At 43.5% G+C, this 25,014-nt stretch overlaps 10 protein-coding genes across 10 annotated transcripts; 4 read left to right on the plus strand and 6 right to left on the minus strand.

Moving 5' to 3' along the window:
* Positions 1-723: 723 nt before the first annotated feature.
* On the minus strand, positions 724-5,436 carry BYT42DRAFT_541902 (uncharacterized protein; the record flags this gene model as incomplete). The annotated part of the gene is made up of 6 exons (XM_051565580.1): positions 724-1,496; positions 1,577-4,000; positions 4,071-4,428; positions 4,496-4,624; positions 4,746-5,248; positions 5,349-5,436. The coding sequence occupies 6 exons, from the start codon at positions 5,434-5,436 to the stop codon at positions 724-726; spliced, it is 4,275 nt and encodes a 1,424-aa protein (XP_051428214.1).
* A 4,272-nt stretch (positions 5,437-9,708) lies between these two features.
* Positions 9,709-9,900, minus strand: BYT42DRAFT_488740 (uncharacterized protein; the record flags this gene model as incomplete). Its single annotated transcript, XM_051563894.1, has 1 exon — positions 9,709-9,900. A coding segment is annotated over one exon (192 nt), but the record flags the coding sequence as incomplete, so codon positions are not given.
* Positions 9,901-12,198: 2,298 nt separating this feature from the next.
* On the minus strand, positions 12,199-13,259 carry BYT42DRAFT_551899 (NAC domain-containing protein). Its single transcript, XM_051566316.1, has 3 exons — positions 12,770-13,259; positions 12,347-12,682; positions 12,199-12,282 (listed from the first exon to the last, which is right to left on the minus strand). Exons 1-3 carry the CDS (start codon positions 12,950-12,952, stop codon positions 12,268-12,270), a joined length of 534 nt encoding a protein of 177 aa, XP_051428216.1. The 5' UTR covers positions 12,953-13,259; the 3' UTR covers positions 12,199-12,267.
* On the plus strand, positions 13,260-14,219 carry BYT42DRAFT_551901 (nucleophile aminohydrolase). Its single transcript, XM_051566317.1, has 2 exons — positions 13,260-13,729; positions 13,821-14,219. Exons 1-2 carry the CDS (start codon positions 13,445-13,447, stop codon positions 14,118-14,120), a joined length of 585 nt encoding a protein of 194 aa, XP_051428217.1. The 5' UTR covers positions 13,260-13,444; the 3' UTR covers positions 14,121-14,219.
* BYT42DRAFT_551903 (chalcone-flavanone isomerase-domain-containing protein) lies at positions 14,220-15,589 on the minus strand. The gene is made up of 7 exons (XM_051566318.1): positions 15,462-15,589; positions 15,267-15,405; positions 15,040-15,212; positions 14,882-14,966; positions 14,592-14,815; positions 14,420-14,509; positions 14,220-14,354 (listed from the first exon to the last, which is right to left on the minus strand). The coding sequence occupies exons 1-7, from the start codon at positions 15,558-15,560 to the stop codon at positions 14,283-14,285; spliced, it is 882 nt and encodes a 293-aa protein (XP_051428218.1). The 5' UTR covers positions 15,561-15,589; the 3' UTR covers positions 14,220-14,282.
* A 128-nt stretch (positions 15,590-15,717) lies between these two features.
* BYT42DRAFT_507374 (Isy1-like splicing factor) lies at positions 15,718-16,985 on the plus strand. Its single transcript, XM_051565112.1, has 6 exons — positions 15,718-15,761; positions 15,828-16,020; positions 16,103-16,215; positions 16,294-16,352; positions 16,420-16,792; positions 16,848-16,985. The coding sequence occupies exons 1-6, from the start codon at positions 15,759-15,761 to the stop codon at positions 16,920-16,922; spliced, it is 816 nt and encodes a 271-aa protein (XP_051428219.1). The 5' UTR covers positions 15,718-15,758; the 3' UTR covers positions 16,923-16,985.
* A 440-nt stretch (positions 16,986-17,425) lies between these two features.
* BYT42DRAFT_551906 (cytochrome oxidase complex assembly protein 1-domain-containing protein) lies at positions 17,426-18,359 on the plus strand. Its single transcript, XM_051566319.1, has 2 exons — positions 17,426-17,954; positions 18,097-18,359. Exons 1-2 carry the CDS (start codon positions 17,471-17,473, stop codon positions 18,249-18,251), a joined length of 639 nt encoding a protein of 212 aa, XP_051428220.1. The 5' UTR covers positions 17,426-17,470; the 3' UTR covers positions 18,252-18,359.
* A 107-nt stretch (positions 18,360-18,466) lies between these two features.
* Positions 18,467-20,030, minus strand: BYT42DRAFT_541908 (uncharacterized protein; the record flags this gene model as incomplete). The annotated part of the gene is made up of 3 exons (XM_051565581.1): positions 18,467-19,512; positions 19,690-19,749; positions 19,829-20,030. 3 exons carry the CDS (start codon positions 20,028-20,030, stop codon positions 18,467-18,469), a joined length of 1,308 nt encoding a protein of 435 aa, XP_051428221.1.
* A 1,608-nt stretch (positions 20,031-21,638) lies between these two features.
* Positions 21,639-23,617, plus strand: BYT42DRAFT_507376 (aldehyde dehydrogenase domain-containing protein). The gene is made up of 4 exons (XM_051565113.1): positions 21,639-21,766; positions 21,832-22,335; positions 22,410-22,489; positions 22,554-23,617. The coding sequence occupies exons 1-4, from the start codon at positions 21,712-21,714 to the stop codon at positions 23,412-23,414; spliced, it is 1,500 nt and encodes a 499-aa protein (XP_051428222.1). The 5' UTR covers positions 21,639-21,711; the 3' UTR covers positions 23,415-23,617.
* Positions 23,618-23,913: 296 nt separating this feature from the next.
* BYT42DRAFT_551912 (uncharacterized protein) lies at positions 23,914-24,921 on the minus strand. The gene has a single exon (XM_051566320.1). The coding sequence runs from the start codon at positions 24,487-24,489 to the stop codon at positions 24,007-24,009; it is 483 nt and encodes a 160-aa protein (XP_051428223.1). The 5' UTR covers positions 24,490-24,921; the 3' UTR covers positions 23,914-24,006.
* Between the last annotated feature and the right edge of the window lie 93 nt (positions 24,922-25,014).

Genomic DNA, 25,014 nt, shown 5'->3' on the forward strand with positions numbered 1-25,014 from the left:
GCGATGAGCACAACGGGACCGCCATTTGCCGGACACCGCTCGGCGGCGCGAAATTGCTCGACGTGACGTAATTTTTCGCGCTCGCTCTTTTTGCGTTCCAGTCATCGTCTCTGTTCCTGTTCATAGCTGCCTCTATGTTTTGTCCCCCCAGCAACTCGTTTTTACCCTTTTAGCCCGTTCCAGTCCATTACATCAAGACTATAGACTATACAGTAGAAAGAGCCGATTTCTCGGATTTATGAACAAAGGACAAAAAAAGATAAGAAATAATGTCAAGATCGTTCATGTAAAGTGGTAGTGCAGCAGCAAGGGTTTAACGACAATATAGCAAATGTATCCTGTTAGCGATCTCTTGTAAATTTCGCCCCCTGGTCTAATACCATATTGACGAATACCATGTGGACGCTGTATAATGCTTCGCTCTCATCGTAAAACTCTGGGCGTGCTAAAAAGATTTCCATCTTCAAACAATGACAAAAAAAAGACGTCTACTTGTATGCTGATGTTATACATTATGCATTTTTTATTATTATTGCACAGAATGGTTATTTTATCATGGATATGTGTCTTTTTTTTGGGCGAAGGAAAATGATAAGAAAATAAGAAAAAGAGAAGAGTATGAATACAGGGTTGTAGGAGCTATGAAGGGTTTTTTATGATAAAAATGAAAGAAAAAGAAAAAAATAAGACTTCATCAACCGGCGACTTGGTCATTATTTTCTCTTATTTCTTCACTTGCAAACGATCAACAGGGAACTTCTTGGCCAAATAGGTATGGATAGGACCAAGAACGATGAACTTCTCGTAGCCTAAAGCAGCGGCCATGTTGGCAACACAGATACCCCACAACTTCCAACGGAAGTCCCACGGCATCACGTTATGACCAAGTGGTGTGTTATAGGGTTCAATGTTGGTGGGAGGTGGCGTGTAACCCATGGATTCAAGAACACTCTTGGTACCGCAGTTGAAACGGAAGAGACAACCGAAACGGTTGGGGCCTGCCAAAGTCCAGTAAGAAACGATAGCAATGTAGAGCAACCACAAGAACACAAGAGGATAGTTGCGCCAGAAGCTTCGACGGAACTTGTAACCAAAGTTGAATACCGCAGCGTTGTTGATAAACTGGAAGAGACACACCAAAGCGAGGACTTCAGCTTCGTAGTTATCTGCCAACAACCACCACTTGGACAAATCGACAGCCAATGCATCGAATTCATTGCAGCGGAACCAGTCTTGCTTGAATAACATAACAAAAGCACCGATAAGGAAGAGCCAGTTGATGGCAACCAAACCCATACCAGAGGCCAAAGTCTGAGGACCCAGTAAGCGAGCGGTAGGACGTTGATCATGGAGATGGGAAGCGGCCTTTGACTGAGACACAGCCCAGGTCATAAACACGGTGATAAACACATCAATAGCAATCCACACATTTTGACCCATGGTCACGGAGAAGTAGAAAGTATAGATCTTGAGCATCATCATAACTTGACCATACACTGCAGAAACAAAGCAACAAAGTGTGAGCACGGTTGCGCAAGTCATCATATAACACAATGCCAGTTCATCGCATACTTACAGATAAGGTACTTGTAACCGGTCAAAGAGGTGGCCAAAGCGGCTCTACCTTGACGAATCAACTCCACACAGGAGCTGACACTACGGATACTGGTACTGAAAGGAGACACAATGGAAGCTTCGGCATCCGACATAGCAATACCCACGTGGGCAGCACGCAGAGCACCACAATCGTTACCACCGTCACCAGTCATAGCCGTAATACCACGTTCCATGTGAAGTTGGATACATTGCACTTTGCCATTGGGGGTCATACGAGCGAACACACGAATGTCCAAAAGATACTTGCGAATCAAATCATGGTCAACCAACCAGTTGAAAGCCTTGCCGGTAACAGCAAGTTCCACAGGAGTATGGTTCTTGTTATACAGATATTCATCAACGTTGACATCAGAGAAGGTTTCGGGTTCATCGACATCGGTCCACACCAAGCGATCAGTACGTTTGTCCACATCACCAAGCAAGACCTTGGCACCAGATTCGGCCATACCACACTGACGAGCAATGTAAACACCAGTAAGAGCGGTATCACCAGTAATCATGATGGTACGGGTAGCACCACGCTTGAGTTCAGCAATGTTTTCAGTAGTATCAGGCTTCAACTGGTTCTTGAACACGATCAAACCGATAAAGTTAATTTCTTCTTCCATTTGGTCGCGAGTCCATTCACGGAAACCTTCCATGCCGCCAATCTGGTCAAGATGGATTTCACGATGAGCGAGGGCAAGCACATAGCAACCGTGGCGGGCAAGATCAGCCGTGGCGCGGTCATAGTCGGCGGGAACAGAGTCGGGAGTGGAAAGATCCTTGATCTTCTCGTAAGCACCCTTGACAAAGATATGGATCTTGTTGGTGTGTGTATCAAGAACGGCAACGGACATGGACATTCTGGCGTGAACAAATTCAAAGCGTTTCAAAACGTGAACATGAGCCTTGATGTCACCGGGAGCATCCACAGGAGGAGCAAGCGTGTCAACATATTCTTCATTGTCATCGTTGATATCTTGAAGCGTCCACTTGGAAGAACGGAACATTTCAATATCGACAGGGTTACCAATGAACTGACCGTTCAAGGTCGTGACAGCGTGACAAGTAGCCAAAGCAATTTGCATCAAACGAGGAATGTCTTGAATGTTTTCGCAGTGAGCATCGAATTCAGGAGTAACACCATTGGCACGCTGTTCAACGACGTTGTCCACGTTCTTGATGGGCTGGGCACCGTAGAATTCAAGACCTTCCTTGGTCAAAGTACCAGTCTTATCGAAACAGAAAAGCTGAACCTTGCCAGCCATCAAGATACGGGGCAAGTCAACACAGAAGATCTTCTTGCTGCTCAAACGACCAGCGGCAACAGATTGACCAACGACCAAGGCAGCAGGAAGCAAAGGCGAAACCAGTTGACAAATGGCAAACATGGCGTAGAACCAAGCGCTGGTACCACTGGTGTAGAGCCAGATAGCAAGACCAAGGCAGATAAGACCACAGCAAAGCAAGACCAAAATGACAATCTTGATCTGTTCGTCAAAGACAAAGGAAACACGAGTAGGGAACAGAATCTTCTTGACAAGTTCACCCTTATCAGTGGCAGTACCAGTTTGGGTGACGAGAGCGCATACACGACGACCGTGATCCGGCTGAGCCTGAGAAATGATAGTACCAGAGAAGATGGTGGAGATCTTGCCAGCGCCCATACGATCATAGGTAGCATGATCGTTATCTCGAAGAGGGAACTTTCGGATGGGCAAAGGTTCACCGGTCAACGATGATTCATCCGCCACAATGTTACCACTAAGGATAACGGCATCACAGGGGGTAGTCTTGCTTTCATCAACTTCGAACACATCACCAGGCACAAGGTCGGCGGTCGACATTTCTTGCCATTTACCGTCACGAAGAATGTTGACTTTATCGGTAAATTCAGCCATCTTCTTGATACGGAGTTCGGACCGCAAACGCACCACCACCTTGACGAAAGCAGAGACCAGAATGACAGCAGTATCGGCCACACCTACTTGCCAATAGGCGAAGTAGTAGAAGAGCCAAAGAGCATTGAATTGGTAAATGTAGAAGAAGGACGAGAATTCGCGGAGCACAGCCATAGCGAAGTTGGGGACATACACTTCAATGAAGTTGGTACCAATCAGTTCTTCACGCTTGGCAGCTTCTTCAGTGCTGAGACCATCCTTGAGGCTTGCCAATTCAGCCGGGGTATCACCCAAGTTGAATGCATGAGGAGAAAACAGTTGGGTTTCAGGATGATAGACATAACGGGTACATTGGTAGATGAAGTACTTGGTGCCAGACCGGGTCTTCTCCAATGAAGCGGTGGTTACAACAACATCAAGGCCAAAGAAATGCTTGAATGTCTTTTCGAGCCAGCGAACAGAATCCATGATAATATCATCATCTTCAAGGAAAATAATGGCTATTGCAAAACATAACAAGTTAATATCCACATGAAAAATTTCTTATTGATTTCTTTCCCCGATATTTACCTGGTTCCATTTTTTCGACCTGAACGTAATGACCCTCAGCATAGGTACATTGGATGCGGAAGAAGTTGGGAATGCGGCTCTTGAAGATGGTCAAGCAAGCAAACCAAATAAAGTTGACATACCATTGACCAATGAAGGTACTGGATTGAACCACTTGGTCACCCTTGAACATGAGATAGTCGTGATAGTAGTCGTAGACGACGGTAATCAAGTAACAGAGCATGCCAATAGTTTGCAAGATGTAGCAAATAAAGAAGAAAGAGCCAAGGTAATCACGCTTGTAGGCCTTGATAATCATTCTTTCCTCTTCGTTTTCAATAGAGGACATAGTGGAACGGCCATCAGTAGTGGGAGGTTGCTGGGAAGGAAGAAACAATGTCAGATTTCCGACCTAAATTCGAGACGAACCAATGACAAATGCTTACCGATTGATCCCGATGCTTTTCGCCAGCCTCGACATTGGCGGCCTTTTTCTCATCAACTGAATCGGAAGCTCGCTCACGATATTCTTCCATACGGCGCTCACGAATTTTGTGATAGTTCGCCTTAATCACCTATTTAAAAGTGAAAGGTCAAAGTCAGTATGGTTCCATAGTATTTTTCATGGGGGCGACGGGACATTTCCGATTCAGATATTCGATCAACTCAGCAGAAGAAAAGAAAAAAGGTGTGTACCTTTTCACGAGCCGACTTGTATAAAGTCCAGATGATCAAGAAACCAGCGCATGAGCCATAGAAGACAAAGAGAGCAATAAAGATAGGTTCATGGAAATTCAAAGCGCCATAATCAGGCGTAGGACAGTTGCCCCACATGATCGATTGAGGGTTGGATTCCCAAGCAGGAGTACCATCCAAGCCAGCATCAGCCGAGCAAGCTTTCAAGCTTAGAGCATCCTTATCATTGGCCACAAAGTTTTGAATGTCGACGTGCTGATTAGGTGCACAAGGATAAACGTTACCGACCAAGGCCGGTGCACCAGGACAGGCACATTTGGATTCGAGATCACTAGGGCATGATTCACGACATTGACCGTCAACACACCAAGTTTGTCCAGGTGGACAGGAAGGTTGCAAGCTTTGAGGACATTGTGAAACTTCTCTCACACATAATAGAGGACAAGGATAATCAAAGTAGGTCGGTAAGGGACATTGTGTGCCATTGGGATAATGGCCATTGACTTTAAATGAGGAGAAAAAACGGAGAAATTTTTGATTCATAAGTATGCAGATTCGAAACAATAACGCCAAAACAAAGAGAAGTTTGAATTGATCATTTACCTTCATTCCACGCAGGAATGGACCATACTAATGATGGCAATAAAGTCAATGTATAGAGCAACGCAAGTGGTACACTTAATTGCTTCATACAGAAAAAATACAGATATTGACAGAAACGACGATGCAAGAAAAATTTTAGAGTTCCCTTTATATAATTTCGTTTCATATTTTTTTTTCTTTCTACGAACAGCATAGTTTCAAACGCCCTGAATCCAGCAGATAGAAAAAAAAATTGAACTTCAGTAAATTCAAATGCAGCTGACACATTGGTTTTGCTTCTTTCCAATCTGATAGGTTGAAGTCGTCTGGGGAACCGATGGCTCTGACGGCAGCTGTGTAACTCTAATTTCTGTTTTGTGAATTGCAAATCAAGATGATCAAGGCACATCAATGCGCCGTGTTTTTAAATTCAAAGCATCCTGATCTGTGGATATGTGTGTTTATTTCGATGCATTAAATGTTGGTAAAACAAAACACTTGACAAATTCAGATGGCATATCGGCAAGTACCTGAGAAATGAGCTAACAGAAAATGGATGTTCGGACCTTGGTATGACAGACTGCCTTTCTTTTTGCAGAAAAAACCCCAAAAAGGGTACAGGGCGGCCTTCAATTTGACGTCAGAGACTTGCGAGTTTATATACCGGTATTTTAAGCTCATGGAATGTTGTGTTCCCGCGGTGTAAGGAAAGTTGGAAGTTTACTATTCGCTGCCAAAGTCCGTGCCACAACCGAAAGATCGGAAGGATCTTCAACTGGCGTCAACGCTTCTGCATGCGTAGATAAAATCACACAAAAAATGAGAAAAATAAGCTGCATATCCCCATGATTATTGCCATCGCTTTTTGACATGGCTTTGGGCGCTCTTTTTTTTTTCTTTTAGACCGCTGATAAAGCGAAATCATGGTGATTGGCTCGAAAAAGTTTTTTTAGTTCCCTATTCGCTGATTTGACAGCGTGGCTTCGTTCGATCCACCGACACTCCGCTGATTGATTAGAGACTTCCTCAAACCACGTGTCTTACAGGGCGAAACACTGTGAGAAGATTTCGGATCGGTTCAATAGAAGCTAAACCAAAGAAGAATTTGCTTTTTGGCAAACAATGTAGAGGAAATAGAGAAAGAGGACTGGTAATAAGGAGATCGAAAGATATAAACACCACGGTATTCTTTTTTTTATGGCACCGACTATGACGTACAGCATCTTTGAATACGTTTTATTATGGAAAAACAAAAGAAATGAGCCAGGAAGATCAATACATGCTCCAATAACGTTTGCCTCCAAATGCCCGAACATCGTCATTGAAAACAAAATATCCATTCGTCATTCGTCATGACAATGGAGAAAAACATTTTATTCAAAATAATGGAATAAAATAAGGGTCAGTTTCCGGTAATTCATGGTTGTGATGACAACGTCTAAAGTAAAGACACTTTTGTGTGTGGAAAATTTAATTACCCGCAGCGGACAACGATCATGGTGGGAAATGAGGTGCAACTCCACTTACATATCTCCGTTTTTGGTAGCGACCTCTATGTCAATGGGAGGCTTGCGAATCCAATATGTGCAGTACTACTTACTTTAAACGCTGTAGGCTTGAAATGTAGTGTCACCATCCTGCTCCTATCAACTTTTCGATGTAGCGTGCATATATCCGATGCTGCACCTGAAAATAAAGTTATCTCAGACAAAGCTATTCGTATTGCTCGACCCATGAAAAAAAATCGTTGTACTTGGTTCACAGATTTTTGTTTACCTGCCACATTATCGCTGAAAGTTGACCTATCAAATTGAAGCGTTGATTCAATAGTCAGGACGTCGCTGTTGATGTCAAGTATGACTCCTTATTGGTCGTTGGGCTGAATGCTCAGAATTTCAAACAGCGTCCTTGGGCGACATGGTGGTGTTTTTTTTTCTTTTTTTTTTTGAGGTTGCCGGATCGCCTTATCATTCGTTTAATGTCGCGCGATGCGAAAAGAGAGAGAAGAGAAAAAAAACGCTACGTCTTACATCATATCAATTCTCATCTGTTTAAGCACTTTTAAAGGAAAAGAAGAGAACATAACCGAACCTTTTAGTGACAAAAAAGCTCTGATTTTATGGTATGATGGATGACAACGCAAAAACAAATTCAGAAAGTTGCACTGTAATTTCCTGTTGTCGCACATCATAAGATCGGTAAAATGTTTGAAAAGAAAAATTGTACAAATGATATGCATAGCCAACATGGAAGGAAAAATCCGCTGTGTCAATAGAGGTTGAAGAAGACTGAACGGTGATGTTTTTTGACCTAACGTGTACGGTTCCAGACATTAGGGAACAATAAAAAAAAAAAAACTTATGCTAAAAAAACTGTTTTTAATTCTTATTCATCACCAATGAAAAAGAAGCAGCAAGCTGGACGATAAAGAAACCTCGGCAAAATGCGCCGATGCCGCTTCTTTATTTCTGGTAGGGGGACCAGGCGGACCGAATTTTTTGATTTTGGACGATTGTCGCACAAGAAATTTGGCATTGTTGTATAAACGCGTTAACTTTCTCGGCTCATGCTCCTTTCTATATTTTGAGATATAGTTTATTTGAGTAGTGAATATTTTCATGGAAGGATTACAAGGTCATATCATCTATGAAAATGACTGTCTCGAACTCATGGATCTATGTCATTGGTGAGGAAGCACACGCTATTCAGACAGTTAGCTCTCATACCGACTATTTGCGCACTCTGACGAGTGAATATCACTGTGAGCCTGTTACACATGTCAATGAATTAACTGAGCTGATGAGCGTATCAAATATACGACTGCTGTATAACATACACTGACAAAGATTAAATTTAGCTGCTTTAAATTGATGTTTGAAAACGTTTAAGCGCGTTGACAGCGGCGAAGCAGTTAGGAATTTCATGTTTTTCTCAGTACCACAGCGGAGTTGACAATATGAAAAGGAATCACTCCCCTTCGCATTCTTCATGGATCATAAAACAGTTATCTCTGAATACGTTCATGAAAATCTGTCAGTTGTTCTTGAAGATGGAGCTGTCAGGTATTTGAGGGTCTCCAAGTATCTAAAACTAGACTCTATCGAGTTGTGAAGAATGAATGCAAATTCACATTGAGAAAAAGCATGATTCCACCTGTAGTAGAAATTGACAAGGCTAAAATACAAGAGCCCTAGATTGGGTATGCAAATTATCTCAGCTTCCTTAATGGTAATAGATGGGATGGAGAATGATAAACATACGGAAGGGCAATATTTGATATGTGGTAATGGCTAATGTTCGGAAGACTGAAGAAATGTCTGGGCATATTGAACCTCGAGGATATCGATGCGTTACACATATCTTCCATGATACTTGCTTGAACTATTGAGCAATTTTATAACGAGTAGAGGATAAGAGATAAGTTTCTGCTTAGAGAGACTTTAAGAACACGAATCAGTGATGCATCCAAGTAGTTTCGATTGAAAGATTTCAAAGCTTTGCTTCTCTTCTTAGCGACGCTTATATAACAACTACATTATTGGCCACTTTAACCTGAAAAAAATAAGTAACACTTTATTTGGAGACGGCTAATGGCGCATTCTTGTTTGCCGTTCCTTTTCAGTTTTTACTGACGTTGATCGCTTGCGAAGAATAAAGCCACCGTCACTGACCCAACTTTGTTGATGGTCTGCGGGTATCTTCTTCATCGTCGTCTTTCGTCGGTTCACGAGAGCTTCGATCTTCTTGGCGGCATTCATCGCAATATCCTTGACTTACATCAACCGTGTAACAACTGCGAGCAAGCAGATTATCTCCCCAAGGGATTCGAACATCGTCAGTTCACTGAGCTTGGTGATCCTGTGTAGTTTCGGCGATGAGATCAAAATTGCGAAAGTGATAATCTTATGACCTTGGATCAAGACACCCGCCACGGACGGTTGGCGACTCCGAGCGGAATAAAATCGTTGATCATGCAACGCATCTCTTGCCAATTCTCACGAGATCGGCTTCGAACCGAGGGGGAAAGCCAGGCCATTTAAACTGGCCTACGATCACCGAGTGAACGGCTTTCACGCTCCCAGCGAAAACAGGTTTGATTATATCCACTTTTTTATTCATTTTATCGGGCTCTTGCCTATCAACCTCGGTGACCTTGCCTACAATGGATGAGTCAATATATACTCGAAGAACAACACCGAAATATCCGTTGACATACCACGATCAGTTTTCTTATTCTTGTATCTTTATTCACTTTGTACTCTTGTTCAGATGGTGATTTGCCCAATCGATCTTCAACAAAGGCTTGTAGTCAAAGATGGTCTTGAATGTGGGCGCAATGCTACCTTGCCATGCTTGACGGTGAGACCAGGATAATGGGGCTTCAAGGGATCGCCAGGACGTGACCAGCAATGCTATGAACGTGAGAATCTTCGATTGAATAATCCGGCGGACCAGCAACAAAGATCGGCAACAGCTGTAACATTGATTGCATTGTATGTACATCGACCTTGGTTTCGGTCCCAATGGCTTCAGCGAGATGCGACGCTGTTGTTGATAACAGTGTCATCCAATCGTCCTAGTTGGCTTGACTTAAAATCGAAACGCCACTGTGGTGATTGCAGCGGTCTTGGAGGCGCATTGATGGGCACTGGTATAATGATTTTTTGGTGCAATTCTGAGTTCCAATCCTTGGAAACCGAGGTCGAGTGCCTGCCAATTGTCGCAGATCCGACATCTGTCCTACGGGATTCCGTAGTTTGACATGTAGGGTATCACCGACGCACTTGCGTGCATCCGCAACGTCCAATTAAGTGGTAAAAAAAAACGAGCTTCGAGATGCGATACAGGCTAGCTTCAGCAAGTGAAACAGTTTGTATGGATAGCACAATTCGACGATGTCTCGTTTTCATCACTGTGACCACAGTCATATCGAAATAACAGTCGTTTTTGTGGCCCTGATGGTAATCGTCAGGCAAATCAGAGGAGATGTTTTTATTGAGTTGGTACGATTCAACGGGGACCAGATCAAAAAAGGTTGAAGATATGCGCTTATCTTCTATTTCTTCCGCACAACCACATCGACTTCTGCGCAGTCCCAGTCCTAGCCTTTGAAGCCTACGATGGTTCTCCCGTTCAAGCTCCATTGATCTGCTCCCCTATGGTCCGACTATGGATCTCCACGGATAATGATGGTCCTACCCGTTCCCTGAACTCTTCCTGGGCAACGTCATCACCAAACATCGCCCAAAACCCACTCCACCGTCTGCTCGTCGGATTGTTGACAATGCAAGAGGCGTCCAGCCAATTGCCGGGCCACAAATATATCTGGTTCACCGGTTCTCACCGCATGTTCCGCCCAGAAATCCGCGACTATAATTTCAATAACGACTGTGACCACAGCTATCCATTATGATGACAACAATGAAAACAACGAACCTTCCTGGGTGATCAGCAGGAGCAGCAGCACCGATATTGTTGCATTGTGTTATCATTCAAAAGCAACACGTTAAAGCTACGAAATCCTGTGGAACAGATGTCGGATCTGCGACAATTTGGCGCTGCACGATATTTATCTCTTTGACACCGCCCAGCACTCAACCACGGTTTCCAAGGATTGGAACTCAGAATTGCACCAAAAGATCATTACATCGTTGCCAGTCAATCTGGCCCTAAGACCTCTTCAATCATTACAATGATGTTTCGATTTAAGTCAAGGAAACTATGACGATTGGATGACACCATTATCAACAGCAGCGTCGCACCTCATTGAAGCCATTGCGACCGAAACATGGTGGACGTACACACAAAGCAATCGAAGGTACAGCGGTTGCCGATTTGCTGCTGGTCCGCCGGATTGTTCCATCGAAGACTCTTACGTTCACAAATGCATAACGCCCAGTTTCAAGTCTATCTTTGACTGACTATTATGCATCGACTACGGGATGGTCCATGTAACCAGACGAGAGGGTGGTGTTAAGTGCTTTCACAAGACAAGACAAGGTGGAGAACAAGATGGTATGGGAGAATACAGAATTCGACAGTGTCTTTTCAAGTGCCAAGGCCGTCCATTCATGGGTCTCGGTAACCGTAGGCGACAATTAGGTCTTATTCAGCTCGGAGTCGTCAACCCGTCCGTTGTGGGTGTCTTGATCCAAGGTCATAAAATTACCACTTTCCCAATTCGGTCTCATATCGTCGAAACTTGACGATATTGGAATGCCTTGGGGGAGATAATCTGCTTGCCCGCTATTGTCACCCGTATGATGCAAGTCAAGGAGATTGCGATGAATACCGCCAAGAAGGACGAAGGTCGAATCTCTCGTGAACCAGCGAAAGACGTCGATGAAGAGCATACCCCCAAGCCATCAACAAAGTTGGGTCAGTGACGGTGGCTTTATCTTGCGCAAGCGATCAACGTCAGTAAAAACTAAAAATGAACGGCAAACAAGAATGCGCCATTAGCCGTGTCCAAAAAAAGTATTACTTTCTTTTTACATTTTCAATTGTATTTTTTGCAGGTTGAAGTGGCGATAATATAGTTTCCCCATTGAGACACTCATCTAAGTATCGATAAAAAATGAGGAAGCGAACCTTTAGAATCACTCAACCTTATACTATTGGATGCGTCACTGATTCACGTTGTCAAAGTCTCTCCATCCAAGAACTTGTTACTTTCGTACCCTACTCTTATAACAGATCAAAGCTGCCAAACAAAATCGAATTCAAGCGAGTATGGTGAAAGATAGACTCATCGAATTATCTTCGAGGATCAATACGTCTAGAATTCTTCAGCCTTAGGATAGGAGCATTATCCGCTACCAAATAAATGCCCCCCTCATACGCTTCTACTTGTCCATCACATCTATTGTTATTGAAAGACGTAGACTTTGCAAATGGTGTTTATTAGATTGTTTTTTATCGGTTGCACAACACAATGTCTTTAGATGGTGAGTTCCTAATAAATCGCATGAACATATTAGAATCGAAATGTTTACTGAAAAGGACAAAAGACCACTTACCATGATAGCATTGACGATATCGTTGTTGTTGTTCTTCAAAGCCTTGATAGCCTTGTTGCGGGAGACATTGGCCTGGCTGACAACCAATTCGATGTCCTTCTCCTCAACACCAGTAGCATCGACTTCTTCATCATCCTCTTCCTCAGCAGCGGCATCAGCGGAAGGAGCAGCAGCTTCAGCTTCTTCGGCCTTGGCAGCAGCTTCAGCAGCGAGCTGTTGAGCAGCAGCCTGCTGGGCACGGGCTTGCATGTTTTCCATTTCCATTTCACCGAAAACGATGTAGGTGTCAGAGTTGACACTCTTGTACACATCAGGTCTGGTGATGGCGAAGACAACCTGTGAGCGAGGAAAAATGAACCAAATCACATTAGACATGAACGCGAAAAAAAAAATGGATGAAGCAGAATAAAAGGGAATACATACACCGCGACCACGAGTGAAAGTAACGCGGGTGATACCAGCGACGGGCTTCAAGCCGTTGTTCAAGATGGTCTTGCGAGCCTTCTTTTCACCACGGGACTGGGGAGTATCGGCAACAGTGGTGTTTTCAACTTGTTCCTCGGCGACCTGCTGCTCGACGGGCTTCTCTTCAACGGGGGCGGACATCTAACGAGCCATGATGAGTATCTTACTCAATAAACCAACCATAATAATCGCTGAATGAACTCGATTCAAAAGAATGGTGCATGCATGTCACTCCCGCGCGACTAAAGAACCCCATCAAGCGTGCAATGACAAAGAAAACTAGCGTGACATCGTCGTGTCATTCAAATCGAACTTGTCCAAATCACGTATCCATTCATCCATCCATCTGAAAAAAAAATCCAGCATGCATCCATTCTTTTGTCGATGTTCATCCGTGATTACGATTGACTATGCCCATGTTGACTAACTTACGATGCTTAGATGTGATGGAAAGAGGAAGATTTCTCGATGACCGGGCCTGACTTTCAATACCACCGGACGAGGGTTTCGTAACTCCCCAAATTCGGAATCTCGAAAATTTGGTCGTTGAACACGTCACACCCCTAATGCGCCAGTCAATTTTCAAAAAAGGACACGCAACCGTCTCTTTTTCGTTACTTAACCTCGTTCATAATGGAGTGTCTTTTCGGTATTACAGGCAAAGATTTCACGTTGTTGGTTGCAGACACCAACTCAGCTCGCAGTATTGTGGTGATGAAGTCGACTGAAGATAAATCGCGCGACCTGAACGACTCCACGGTCATGTTGTATTCAGGCGAACCTGGCGATACAGTCAACTTTGCCGAATATATTCAACGCAACATCAAATTGTACAGCATTCGCAACGGTATTGAACTGAGTCCAAAGGCAGTAGCCACTTTCACACGTCGTGAATTGGCAGATTCGCTTCGAAGCAGAGTAAGGCTCATTTTACCTTTTTTTTTTATGACGGCGTGGAACTCAATGTACTCATTGTACTTTACTTTTGCTTCTTTTTTTTGCATATTAGCATCCTTACTCTGTGAATTTGATTATTGGTGGTTACGATCGTAAAGCGGAAAAATCGGAATTGTTCTGGATCGATTATCTGGGAGCCATGGCGTCACTTCCATTTGCAGCACAAGGCTACGGTGCCTACTTTTGCACATCTTTAATGGATCGTTACTACCGCCCAGATATGGATTTAGAAGAAGCAAAGAAGATCATGCGTATGTGCGTAGAAGAACTAAAGACCCGATTTATTGTGCATATGCCCAAGTTCTCGGCGAAACTGGTCAACAAGGATGGCGTGACAGAAATCGAACTTTAAAAAAGCACAACGGCCTTTATTTCTATTCAAATGCGACGAATTTCTACATGTGTATAATGTTGGCTTTTTAAAAAGGAAACAAACGTATTAAAAAACCGATTCCCTATATAACTGTCTCGAGCATTCATTTTGCTAAAAAAGTGAAAGGTTCATTCATGTATGCTATTTCTTTTCTTTGTCTTCATTTTCTGATACCATTAGTTTCTCGAATCCTTTCGCAATATCTTGTCGAGCCTAATGAAAAAAATAATTCCATTCGTCAGGTAGGGTCAACGCATGTCTTATGATTCCAAACTTACCAGCTCACTCGCAGGCGCCTTGGGATTCAAATATCCCATAAAAAAGTTAATAGCGACCCACTTGTTGTTAACCGTGCCCAAATCCTTTCCCTGTTAAGGACACGCAAATATAAAACCGTTAGATATTTGAAAATTCGCTCACAGCATCGTCTCTTGTCTGAATGGGATTTACCTCGAACTCCATTTTAAGTCCACCTTCCCTCGTCTTTGTAAATACAAACTCTGTATTGCTTTTCACTTTGGCGTTGATAAAAATGGTCTTGAATTCTTGAATGCCTTTAATCACATCCATCTCCTGATCCTCGGTCCAGTCGGCGTTCTGTTCTCGCATACGTTGCAACAACGCTCGGGTAAATCCATCACGTAAATGTTGGGTATTCGTGGCTCGAACAGGAACTTTTGTTTCCAATTGCATAAATTAGGCTTGATGCCCTGTACCTTGAGACACTATTGTCAACATACCAATACGAATACTGACATCCATCGGCTGATGCAGCAATGCCAAGGCCAGTTTCTCGTCTCCCAAGAACTCGCGTTTATCGAAATCCTATGCAATTGGGTCAATGAATATGCGTCTTCAAGGGCAAGATGACCCGTTCCTTGAATTTTTTTTTTTTTACCTTCCAGCCTTCAACCTGTCGCAATGCGCCAATATCCTCGCCTCGCATATACAATCCGAGAACGTAGACATTAAGGTTCATGAAACTCACTTGTCGGGCCCCCAAACCAATAAGACGTTTCCATTCAGAGCCGGTCTGCAAGTTGATGGGAAATGCAAGCTTTGTCTCAGGATCTAGTGGTCCTAACGGTGAGTCGAGTTATTCACAGGTCAGCTGCAAAAGCCTACCTTCTACCGTGCCAGCGTAAGCGGTGGCAGCTTCGGAAAGAACCACAGAATGTTGTGTTTGCCAGGCATAATAAGCACTGCCGAAACCCAATCCCAAAACGGCCCAAGCACCTACCCGGGCGGCGGATGGCCAGCGATGCTGCTTGCATAAACTAAATATCTGTCACTTTGTCTCCATAGTGATAACAAGCTTACTTTAGCCACTGTGGCAGAGGCCGTGGCAAAGGATCGTGAAGAAATGACAGCCGGGGAGACAAAGGTCAATCGTGCCAAAGGACGTGTAAAGCGATTCATGGTGAGTGGCAAGAAATAGTGGTTCGATTCCAACACAATTAAAAAAAAACCCTTACCGTAATTCCAGCAGAGGTCAGGTGACCACTGGATGCGGAGTGCTAATTCACTAAAACAAGTAAACTCGTCACATCCACCAAAATGCTGCAAAGGCGTTGGTTGTCTCCCCTTTGACTTTCGGATCTATACTTATTCGGCACCATGGTAAGCTTGAAAGACAAGTAAATCTGCAAATGTCAACTGACTGACCAATTCATGGGGCAACCTTAGGCTCGTAATGAAGAAAAAGCGCAATCTATGCTGTACCGTTTCCGCGAAGCGCAAGCAGCGGAACTGGGCGGTATCAGTCGACGACAGAAACGTCCTGGTGCTGCTTCCTCTGTCAACAATATAGGCGAATGTGAGAAATGGCGCCGAGATGTATTACAGGAAATTTCGCGAAAAGTTTCCAAGATTCAAGACAGTAAGTACCCATTGCCTGTTCAGCTATGGCTTGCAATTGTAGAGATGGCGATCTTGACCATTTTCATTGTTTCTGCACACAGCGAGTTTATCCGATTACCAAGTACGCGATCTGAATGACGAGATCAATCGCTTGATGCGAGAAAAATACTATTGGGAACGAAGAATACGAGAACTCGGTGGTGCAGTCTACTCTGTAAGTGGAAGCTCCATAGGCCTCCCTTTGGGTACTCTACTGTTGAAGTAGCGCTTATTTGACTTTTTTTTTTTACAGCGTGCACCTAAAATGATTGATGCCGAAGGCAAAGAGGTACCGGGTCATCGAGGATACAAGTAAGTTGCTGATTATTGTCACAAGATTTGCTCGAGGCAAGCATATTGATTGATCGCAAAACACCAGATATTTCGGTCGTGCGAAGGATTTACCAGGTGTACGAGAACTGTTCGAAACGGAAGCCGCTGAACCTGTATCACGTACTCGTGCCGAGATATATCGTAACATTGACGCAGATTATTACGGCTATCGCGACGAAGAAGATGGTCTGATATTGGAATACGAGAAGCAGCGTGAACCGGAACTTGTAGAGCGAGCATTAAATAGACCTGACGAAGAACCGGAAGAAGAAGCCGGTGAAGCGGAAACCGATCAAAAATCACAGGCAAAGGACAAAGCGGATCACCAACCCATGGATCTCGATAAAGATGTGGTGGATGTGCCGGTACCAAGTCAGGAGGATGTAGAGAAATACCTTGTGGAAAGGAGGAGACAAGAGGTAGGTTCTTCTGGCATTTTGGCGAGAGAATATTATGCTAATGGCAATGGTTTAGTTGTTGGAGAAATACGTGTCCGATGATTTGAAGCATATCACAGAAGAAACAAAAGAGTTAACAGGCATGTCATAGAATCGACGTCAATCAGTAAAAAGAACAAAGTGTTTTCTATTTTTTTTTTTTTTTTCAAATGCCCATTTGTCCATTTTGGTGCCATGGTTTTTGGCCTGTTCTATTACAACGGCATTTGTATCAAATCTCGAGATTTCCCATCTTTCAACGTTATTGCTTGATAACACTTGCATCAGTAATATTACCCACATCCTTCATGGAAAATAATTGGAAGAATTGGTAGCGAAATATCCTGTCAAAGTAGTTTAAACGCGAATAATAAGCTCGCCCATGGATCAACTTGTAGGTTCCGATTCAAGTAGGCTGGATATCTTATAATTTTCCCTCACATTTCGAGTCAGGCATGGAAGGGAAGTACAACAGAGCTATAGCCATACCAACGGAGCGTATACAATGACTACGGGGAGTATCCCACTTGCCAATGGCTGTATGTTGGAGCTATAAGGTGTTCTCATGCTGTATTTATTAGGTGTCTGAGGTCATTTTGTAAGGGTTTTGCAGCTCGGTGCGATCCACACGAACAAAGCTCTCCCATTGGGTCCGCCGAAATGCGAAATTTTTCGTTTGGAAGAGCGGAGTTGGGACATGCAAACACGATATTCCACCCGTTGCAAGAAAGAGAGTTTCGACACAACAGCATCATGTCACTCCCAAGATTATGCTCTCGAATTCGCTTTGCGGCAGGTCCAGCATTTGCTTACCATGCAAAACGCATGGCTTCAAGTCACACTACCAAAGTAGTTGAGCGCGAATTACCGCAAATGTCTTCAAAGTCTCGTGTACCGTACTATATTGGAGGTGCAATCGTTGGCACCGCAGTTTGGGTGGTTGGCTTGTCGTCTGCTCTGAATTATCAACGTTTATCTAGCAGCGTTGTCAGCGGTACTCTGTTTACAGTTCGCTATGATCCTCTTGTTGTGGCACTCCTGGGTGACAACATCGATTATGCAGACAAATGGCCATGGATTACCGGCTCAGTCAATCATTTGCAAGGCAAAGTGAATATCTCGTTTGACGTTGTTGGTTCGAAAGGTAATTGCCATTTTATGATCAATAAGGGAAAATAGGGATAGGAATAAGCGTTGTTTTGGGAGACAAAAGAGCGTGGAGGGGGAAACACGATAAGCTCAGTCTAGTTGTTCATTATATACTCAACAAAATCACAATTGCATAGGTGAACGTGCGCGAGTCAAATTTTCTTCTGTTCGCCAAGGGCCGGCATGGCGTACAATTGAATTTACCGTGACCCGAGAATCAGACGGTCAAGTTGTCGATATCGGTCAGCAGGAACTTACGGAAGTAGGCGCACCCCTTGTACCGCTACTTTAAACACACCTTTTTTGTAGAATAATCACATAGAATAAATGCTGTTCTGTATAAATCAACCCTTGAACCTCACTTTTTTCAGCTTATGCTAAGAGGAACCTTATAATTACGACGGTTTGACATTTTGCAATATCGTCTTAGAATTGTTTCTTTTCGTGTTCAACTCAAATCCCAAACAACATAGGCGTCTGTAAAGTTTATTCGAAAACGAAATGCAATTATACATTACTCAGTTGGAAAGGCCAATGGGATGAGTAGCGATCATCGATGGTATTGGAGCAAATCATCACTGTAGCATCCGGTTGATCAAAGCAATACATGCGATCCAAGGGCTTTTCTGTGGGACGGACATACGAAGAAAGCCCGCGGTGGGGGTCTTCCGGCAATGATGCCTGCCATCCCTGCACAGACAATAGAGAATAGGAAGAAGCAGAAGTATTCGTGGAGGGTGCCACATTGTAACCCACGATCAATGATGATTTCGCTTTTCTGTTTGAGTCTTGTAGTCCACAATTAGTTTCCCATCGAACGGCGCCACCCGTCCATTCCCGAATAAGATGTAAGATGCGTTCTTTGACTTCCTGCGTAGCGGCTGGCAAGGGCTGAGGCAATAAATCGCGAGGAAGATTTGAGTCGTTAGGGTTTGCATAAGGAGCTAATATGGTATCAGAAGGCGACTTGGTTGCTTTATTCGCCATAGGAGCTTTATGCGGCAGCGACAGTTTGACAATCTTCTCGTTTGGAGTATTAGTGGTCGAAGTAGAGCTCATGGGAGCTTTTGCAGAGGGTTTTGATGAAGATGAACGCACAGGTACAGCACTCGTGTTTTTGGTGGACGAATGATTTGGAAGATGGGTCTTCTTCACAGCGGTTTGACGTTTGGGGACGAGTACTTTCAAGCGTGCTATTTCCATATCATGCGAACTTGGTAAGGCGACGTCAGGCGTATTTGTCGCCGATATGGGTGGAGATCGTAATTTTTGTTTAATGGACGTGGGATCGTTCCACGCTGATTTGATATTCCTCTTTTCATCTTCCACTACGGAGTGGACCAAGTTGGGGAACTCATGTTCAAACTCTTTGGGAGACGGCGGTGTAGAGCTTGTAGTCGAAGATAAAGATGATTGTGGCGATGGTTGATGAAAATGAGAGGGTTTATGAAATGCTGTTGCATAGGATGAATGGGTTTGAGATGGACGACCTGTTCGCAGATGTACCGGATAAGGCGCGGAATTAGATGAATGTGGAGAAAGCGAACTTATATCTTTATCGGAAATGAAAGAATAGAAACAAAAAAACCTATTAGATACGTCGCTTCCAGGTGAAGACTGCATTTTTTTCTCCTTTTTTTTTTCTTTATTCCGATCCTTTATGCTGTCACCCATCTCCTTCTTCCATTCACTTCTTTTACTTTTATTTGTCAATCATTGCTTTCATTTACCTGTATCATTGGATAACCATGGTATCGAGTGTCTGTCGTTCTCCATGACCTCACGATGCGCTAATAACACAGACGTAAGCAAGAGATATCCGTCGTCGACATAACGTCGAATTCATTAAAAAAAAGGGAAGATACAAACCAGCATCACACGATGAAAATGCCAACGCTGGCCATTGCTTGATGGATGATGGTTGGTTGTTGGATGACGATTGCATCCAACTAGGCGCAAAAACATAGGCTGAGGAACGACGTATGGAAGACGTTGAATTGTGTTTTCCAGGAACGGCTTGACTATCCACAAGAGCTTGTTTCGTTTTTAGAGCACCAACGGCAGGAGCCATGAGGAGAATGAAAGTTCAGCCCGAAGACTTTACAGTAGAAGCACGTTATTGCCAGCAATGGTGCGTACGAGAAAACGACAATGTGAATTCAACAATCGAAAAAAAGGGGAAAGTAGGCCACAAATGCAAATTGACGACAACGAAGGGAAGTGAAATGGCGTGTCAAAAAAATATAACTGCAGGTCAACTCGTTTGGCGGAATATGTGAATGCTTTGGAAATGGAATGGATTCTTTTTCTCTTTTTCTCTTTTTTTTTCTTGGGTGTGCGTAGATAAAATAGTTTTATAAAGACGGAAGAATATGCAGCAGGAGGTTATTGAACAGTATAAATAAAAATAGTATGAATGCAAATATAAATTACAAAAATTCTCAATAGAGCAAAACCAAAGACATCGAGTTTTTCAAAAAGGGAAGAAAAAGAGTACTACAACGTAATATGAACCAGCAACAAGCAGAAATTCAGTGGCAATGACAAAGAAGCAAAAAGGAAAAAATCGGAAAATGAAATAGAAAATGCGGACTGAGTTACGATTCTCACACCCCTCAAACGTCATTGAAAATGGGAATTTTTTTCCCTCATGCAACCCATCCGTGATTCCAACAAGCAATGTCGTCAGGCACTTGGAAATTGATGTCTCCGTCCCGATCAAGGTCAATATCACTCAATATAAAATTTCTCATGAATTATGGCCTTTTTTTATATGCCACGAAGGATTCGTCCATGGGGGAATTAGAGAAAAAAAAATCCCCTCTCCCAGTCTCAATAGCAATGCATCGATATATTGCATCGGTGTCACCGTGGCTACGGTTGACCGATCGACTTATCCACCTATATTTTTGAATAACAACGCAAACCATCCATTAAAGTTTTTAGGTAAGATTTAGCAAAAGGCTGACCGTCAGCCCTTGCACCTTTCTCTTGACTCTTGCTCTGTCCTGGAGATGACCGGCACTTTGTAGACCACTATTTGTTGAATTCTTATTTTCTCACACAAGTATACACTGAGAATTACAATGATCCGCAAAAGATTTTTGATTATTCAGAATAATCGCATGACTGTCAGTTCACCGTTGATTTAAAGTCACCCACGCCGATATAACAACGATGGATTCTTGTATCTGCAATCTCAGCGGCACTTCTCACATGTCCATTATGCCTGGCCATGTGGCTTTGGCCGCTGCTATGATGCATACGGGCATTGCAAACCACTTCCTGGCAGCGCATAATAAATACCTGCCGCAGAAATACCAAAACAACCAATTCAGCGCCTCAAAGCATTCCTCCTATACTTGGGAGCCACATTTTTATCAATGCTTAAAGGAAGCCATCATCAAATTCCCGTTTGTATATTGCTGATTCTACACGGCTCATCTCCCCATTCGAAGCAATACACTCTCTCAATATGAAAAGGTATCATGAGGAGGGTATGGTTACGCCATCTGTGGAATCGATTTCGCCACTTCATTGTGAAACGTACAATCCATCTCTTCAGGGCACGGAGTTTGATAAAAATGTCGCTGAATAGGCTCATCGCACAGATTGCACGACGTGACATTGTCAATAACATCATCAATCTCAATATGCATAAACAAATAAAACTTGTTGGCTTCAATATTTTTTATTTCTTCTTCTTATTCCGTCTCTTCCATCGTTTATTAGTATCACAATTGTTCGGAGAGATGACAGTATCTGATATTCAGAACCTTAAGCTTTCCAATGGAAAGGTCATTCAAGGTAAGGGCTAACAAACGAAAAGGCAAATAAAGAACTGGGTCATACTCATGCGGTTGAATCTGTAGCTCACACCTATCTTTTCATTAACAATGAATTTGTTCCCGGTCGGGGACCATTGATCGAGACAATCAATCCAGCTACAGAAGAAGCTATCTGCTCTGTGCAATCTGCTAGTGAGGAAGATGTCGACGCGGCTGTTCGTGCCGCTACTCAGTGCTATGAATCGGTGTGGCGAAAAACATCACCGGCTGATCGTGGTCGCCTCATCAATAAGTTGGCCGACCTGATGGAAAGAGATATCGAAGAGTTGGCTGCTTTGGATGCCCTTGATAACGGCAAATCCTTTGTCATTGCTCGCGACGGTGACATTACCGATTCCATTGCCTGTTTTAGATACTTTGCGGGCTGGGCTGACAAGATCCACGGCAAAACTATAGATACTACGTTTGATAAATGGTGTTATACGCGTCATGAACCTTTAGGTGTCGTTGGCGCTATTATTCCATGGAATTATCCAACTATGATGGCAGCCTGGAAATTTGCTCCGGCTTTGGCGGCCGGTAATTGCGGTAAGTTTAAATTTGAGAACGATGACAGCGGTTTTGAAGATTTACATTACTGTTGTCTCACATAATTATGAAAGTCGTGATGAAGACGTCGGAAATTACTCCATTATCTGCTTATAAATTTGCCGCTCTGGTGAAAGAAGCGGGTTTCCCACCTGTAAGTAATGAGGCGAGGATTGATGTTCAATATGTGGTACACACACTCACATCTATCTGCACAGGGCGTCGTCAACATCATCACAGGATATGGACATACCGTTGGCAAATACCTAAGCCAGCATTTGGGTATCGCAAAGATGGCTTTTACTGGGTCTACACTGACAGGGCAGAAAATCATGGAATCATCTGCGCAAAGTAACCTGAAGAAGCTCCAGTTAGAGCTGGGAGGAAAATCCGCTCAAATCGTGTGTGCGGATGCAGACATTCCGAACGCCGCCGAAAAAGCTTGCTTCGGCATCTTTAATAATCATGGACAAAACTGCAATGCCGGAACTCGCATCTTTGTGCACGAATCAATCCACGATGAATTCTTGGCGGCGTTTGTGCGACATGTCGAGAGTATCAAGTTGGGCGATCCATTCGATCCCGAGACCTTTCAGGGGCCACAAATCAACAAGGCCCAGTTTGACCGAATTCTGGATTATATTGCCATTGGAGAAAAAGAAGGCGCTTCTCTTTATCTTGGCGGCAAACGCTGGCAAGACAAAGGTTATTTTATCGAACCTACCATCTTCATCCATTGCCGAAACGACATGCGTATTATGCAAGAAGAGATCTTTGGTCCCGTCGTGTGCATCAGTACTTTCAAAACGATTGACGAAGCTATTGAACTGGCGAACGATTCCAAATTTGGTCTAGCTGGTGGCGTCTACACCAGTAATCTCGACACCGCCATCAGGGTGTCAAATGAACTCAAAGCTGGTACGGTCTGGGTGAATTGCTTCGATGTTTTTGATCAAGCCACACCTTTTGGCGGATACAAACAATCCGGATTTGGTAAAGAGCTGGGAAAGTACGCGTTGCAGGAATATACCCAAGTAAAGGTGGTGAAAATTCAACTGGGCGCGTCGAATGGCTTATAATAAAACAGCAATAAGTCACCTTTAAGCTATTATTTCATCGGACTGGGCTGAATTTGATAAGCAAATCAGAAATAGACGATAGATCATTGCAAACCAAAAATCATCAAAATGATACCTATAAAATAAGCTCATTACATTGATGCGATGTGCAAGGTGGAATAGGAAAAATAGTCGATCAGAAGGGTTTGCCGCATTTGATGAACACGTAATACATTATCGAACCTATATGTGCCGTATTGTGTTTGTGTGGGTGTTGAAGTGTATTATAATGTGCTTCCCAGGAATCCGATTACAGATTAAATCAGTGCGCCAACCTAAATTGGAGATTCATGGAAAATAGGAAATTAGACGCATATGCGAGATGGAAGAGGTAAAGCTATAAGAAAAAGCACTTGGAACCTATTTTGAACATTTAGCAGGATGGGACTGTTGTCAATTTTTTAAAGTATAAAAGTCGTGGCCTTTGTTTTCTCTCTTTTTCCTTTTCTTTCCCTCTTTAGTTTGTTTCCCACTTTTACCTGCCTTCATCCGCCTTTTATCTTTCTTAACAACTCTTCACTATTTTAATTATCTCTTTTTTTTATGACTCTCGTTATGTCTGTGCGCACTGAATATGCTGTCGACCCGATTTCCCTCTCAGCCCTCGATCTGAAGTTGCTGCAAGCCACGCTGAAAATGAACACTCGCTCTGGAGGAAGACTTGCACGCAAAGAACCATGCTCGGATCATTGTATCGCGCGAAAGCAATGGTCAACGCGGCAACAGAAGTCATCGGCTTCAAGCGCGGAAAGAAAGAAGTTGATGAAGAAAAATCATTTGATATGAAGAAATTCAAGGCTGCGGGCGAAAGCTGACGGTCCAAAACCAGCGCCAACAGCCATGACTGTTGCATATAGAGGCCGACAAAGAGGAGGACATTCTTTCGATGCCATGGATTTAGAATGGTGTCAGGAAAGAAGAAGTTTGGTTTGACCCGATGGAGGTTGATAACCCCCATTGGCTGGCTCTGGGACTCCGCGTGATGGCCGTTTGAAGAAAAGTTGATGCAAGAAGCGGCCATGAGAACCGTGGACATCGACGTGGTGGAGGCGTCCAGTTTGTCGGCGGAAGATCAAGACGTCTGGCAACGAGAAGAACAGCTTCTGAGACAGAGGAGCTTCGTCCCATGAATATCGATGACGATAAAATTGTAGCTGTAGGCGAACAAGTCGTGTGGCCAAGGGAAGAGGTTTTGGGACAGAGCAGCTTCGTGCGCATGAATATCGTCGATGATAGAATTGCAGTTGTAGATGATCAAGTGGACGAACAAGCGGGGCCAGTAGTCGAGTCAATGGACATTGACGGTTTCCGTCTATCCGAGTTGGAAGCAGGCCAATTTAATTATAACACGCAGGAAGAAGCGGACACGATTGCGCGGCGGGGGGTAGAACGTCGAGAGCGCGGCGAGGAGAACAGGATATTGTATTTGACCTAAATAACCATCACGAAATATGAATAAAAGAGAATGAGCTTCAGTTTCACAATACTTCTTGATTCTTACTTATTCTTAATATTTTGTCTTTAGATATAACAATACTGCTTCTTACTCTTGCCATGGCTG

The sequence above is a fragment of the Radiomyces spectabilis genome, assembly GCF_025331425.1.
Source record: "Radiomyces spectabilis strain NRRL 2753 chromosome Unknown BYT42scaffold_1, whole genome shotgun sequence".
Taxonomy (NCBI): Eukaryota; Fungi; Mucoromycota; class Mucoromycetes; order Mucorales; family Radiomycetaceae; genus Radiomyces; species Radiomyces spectabilis.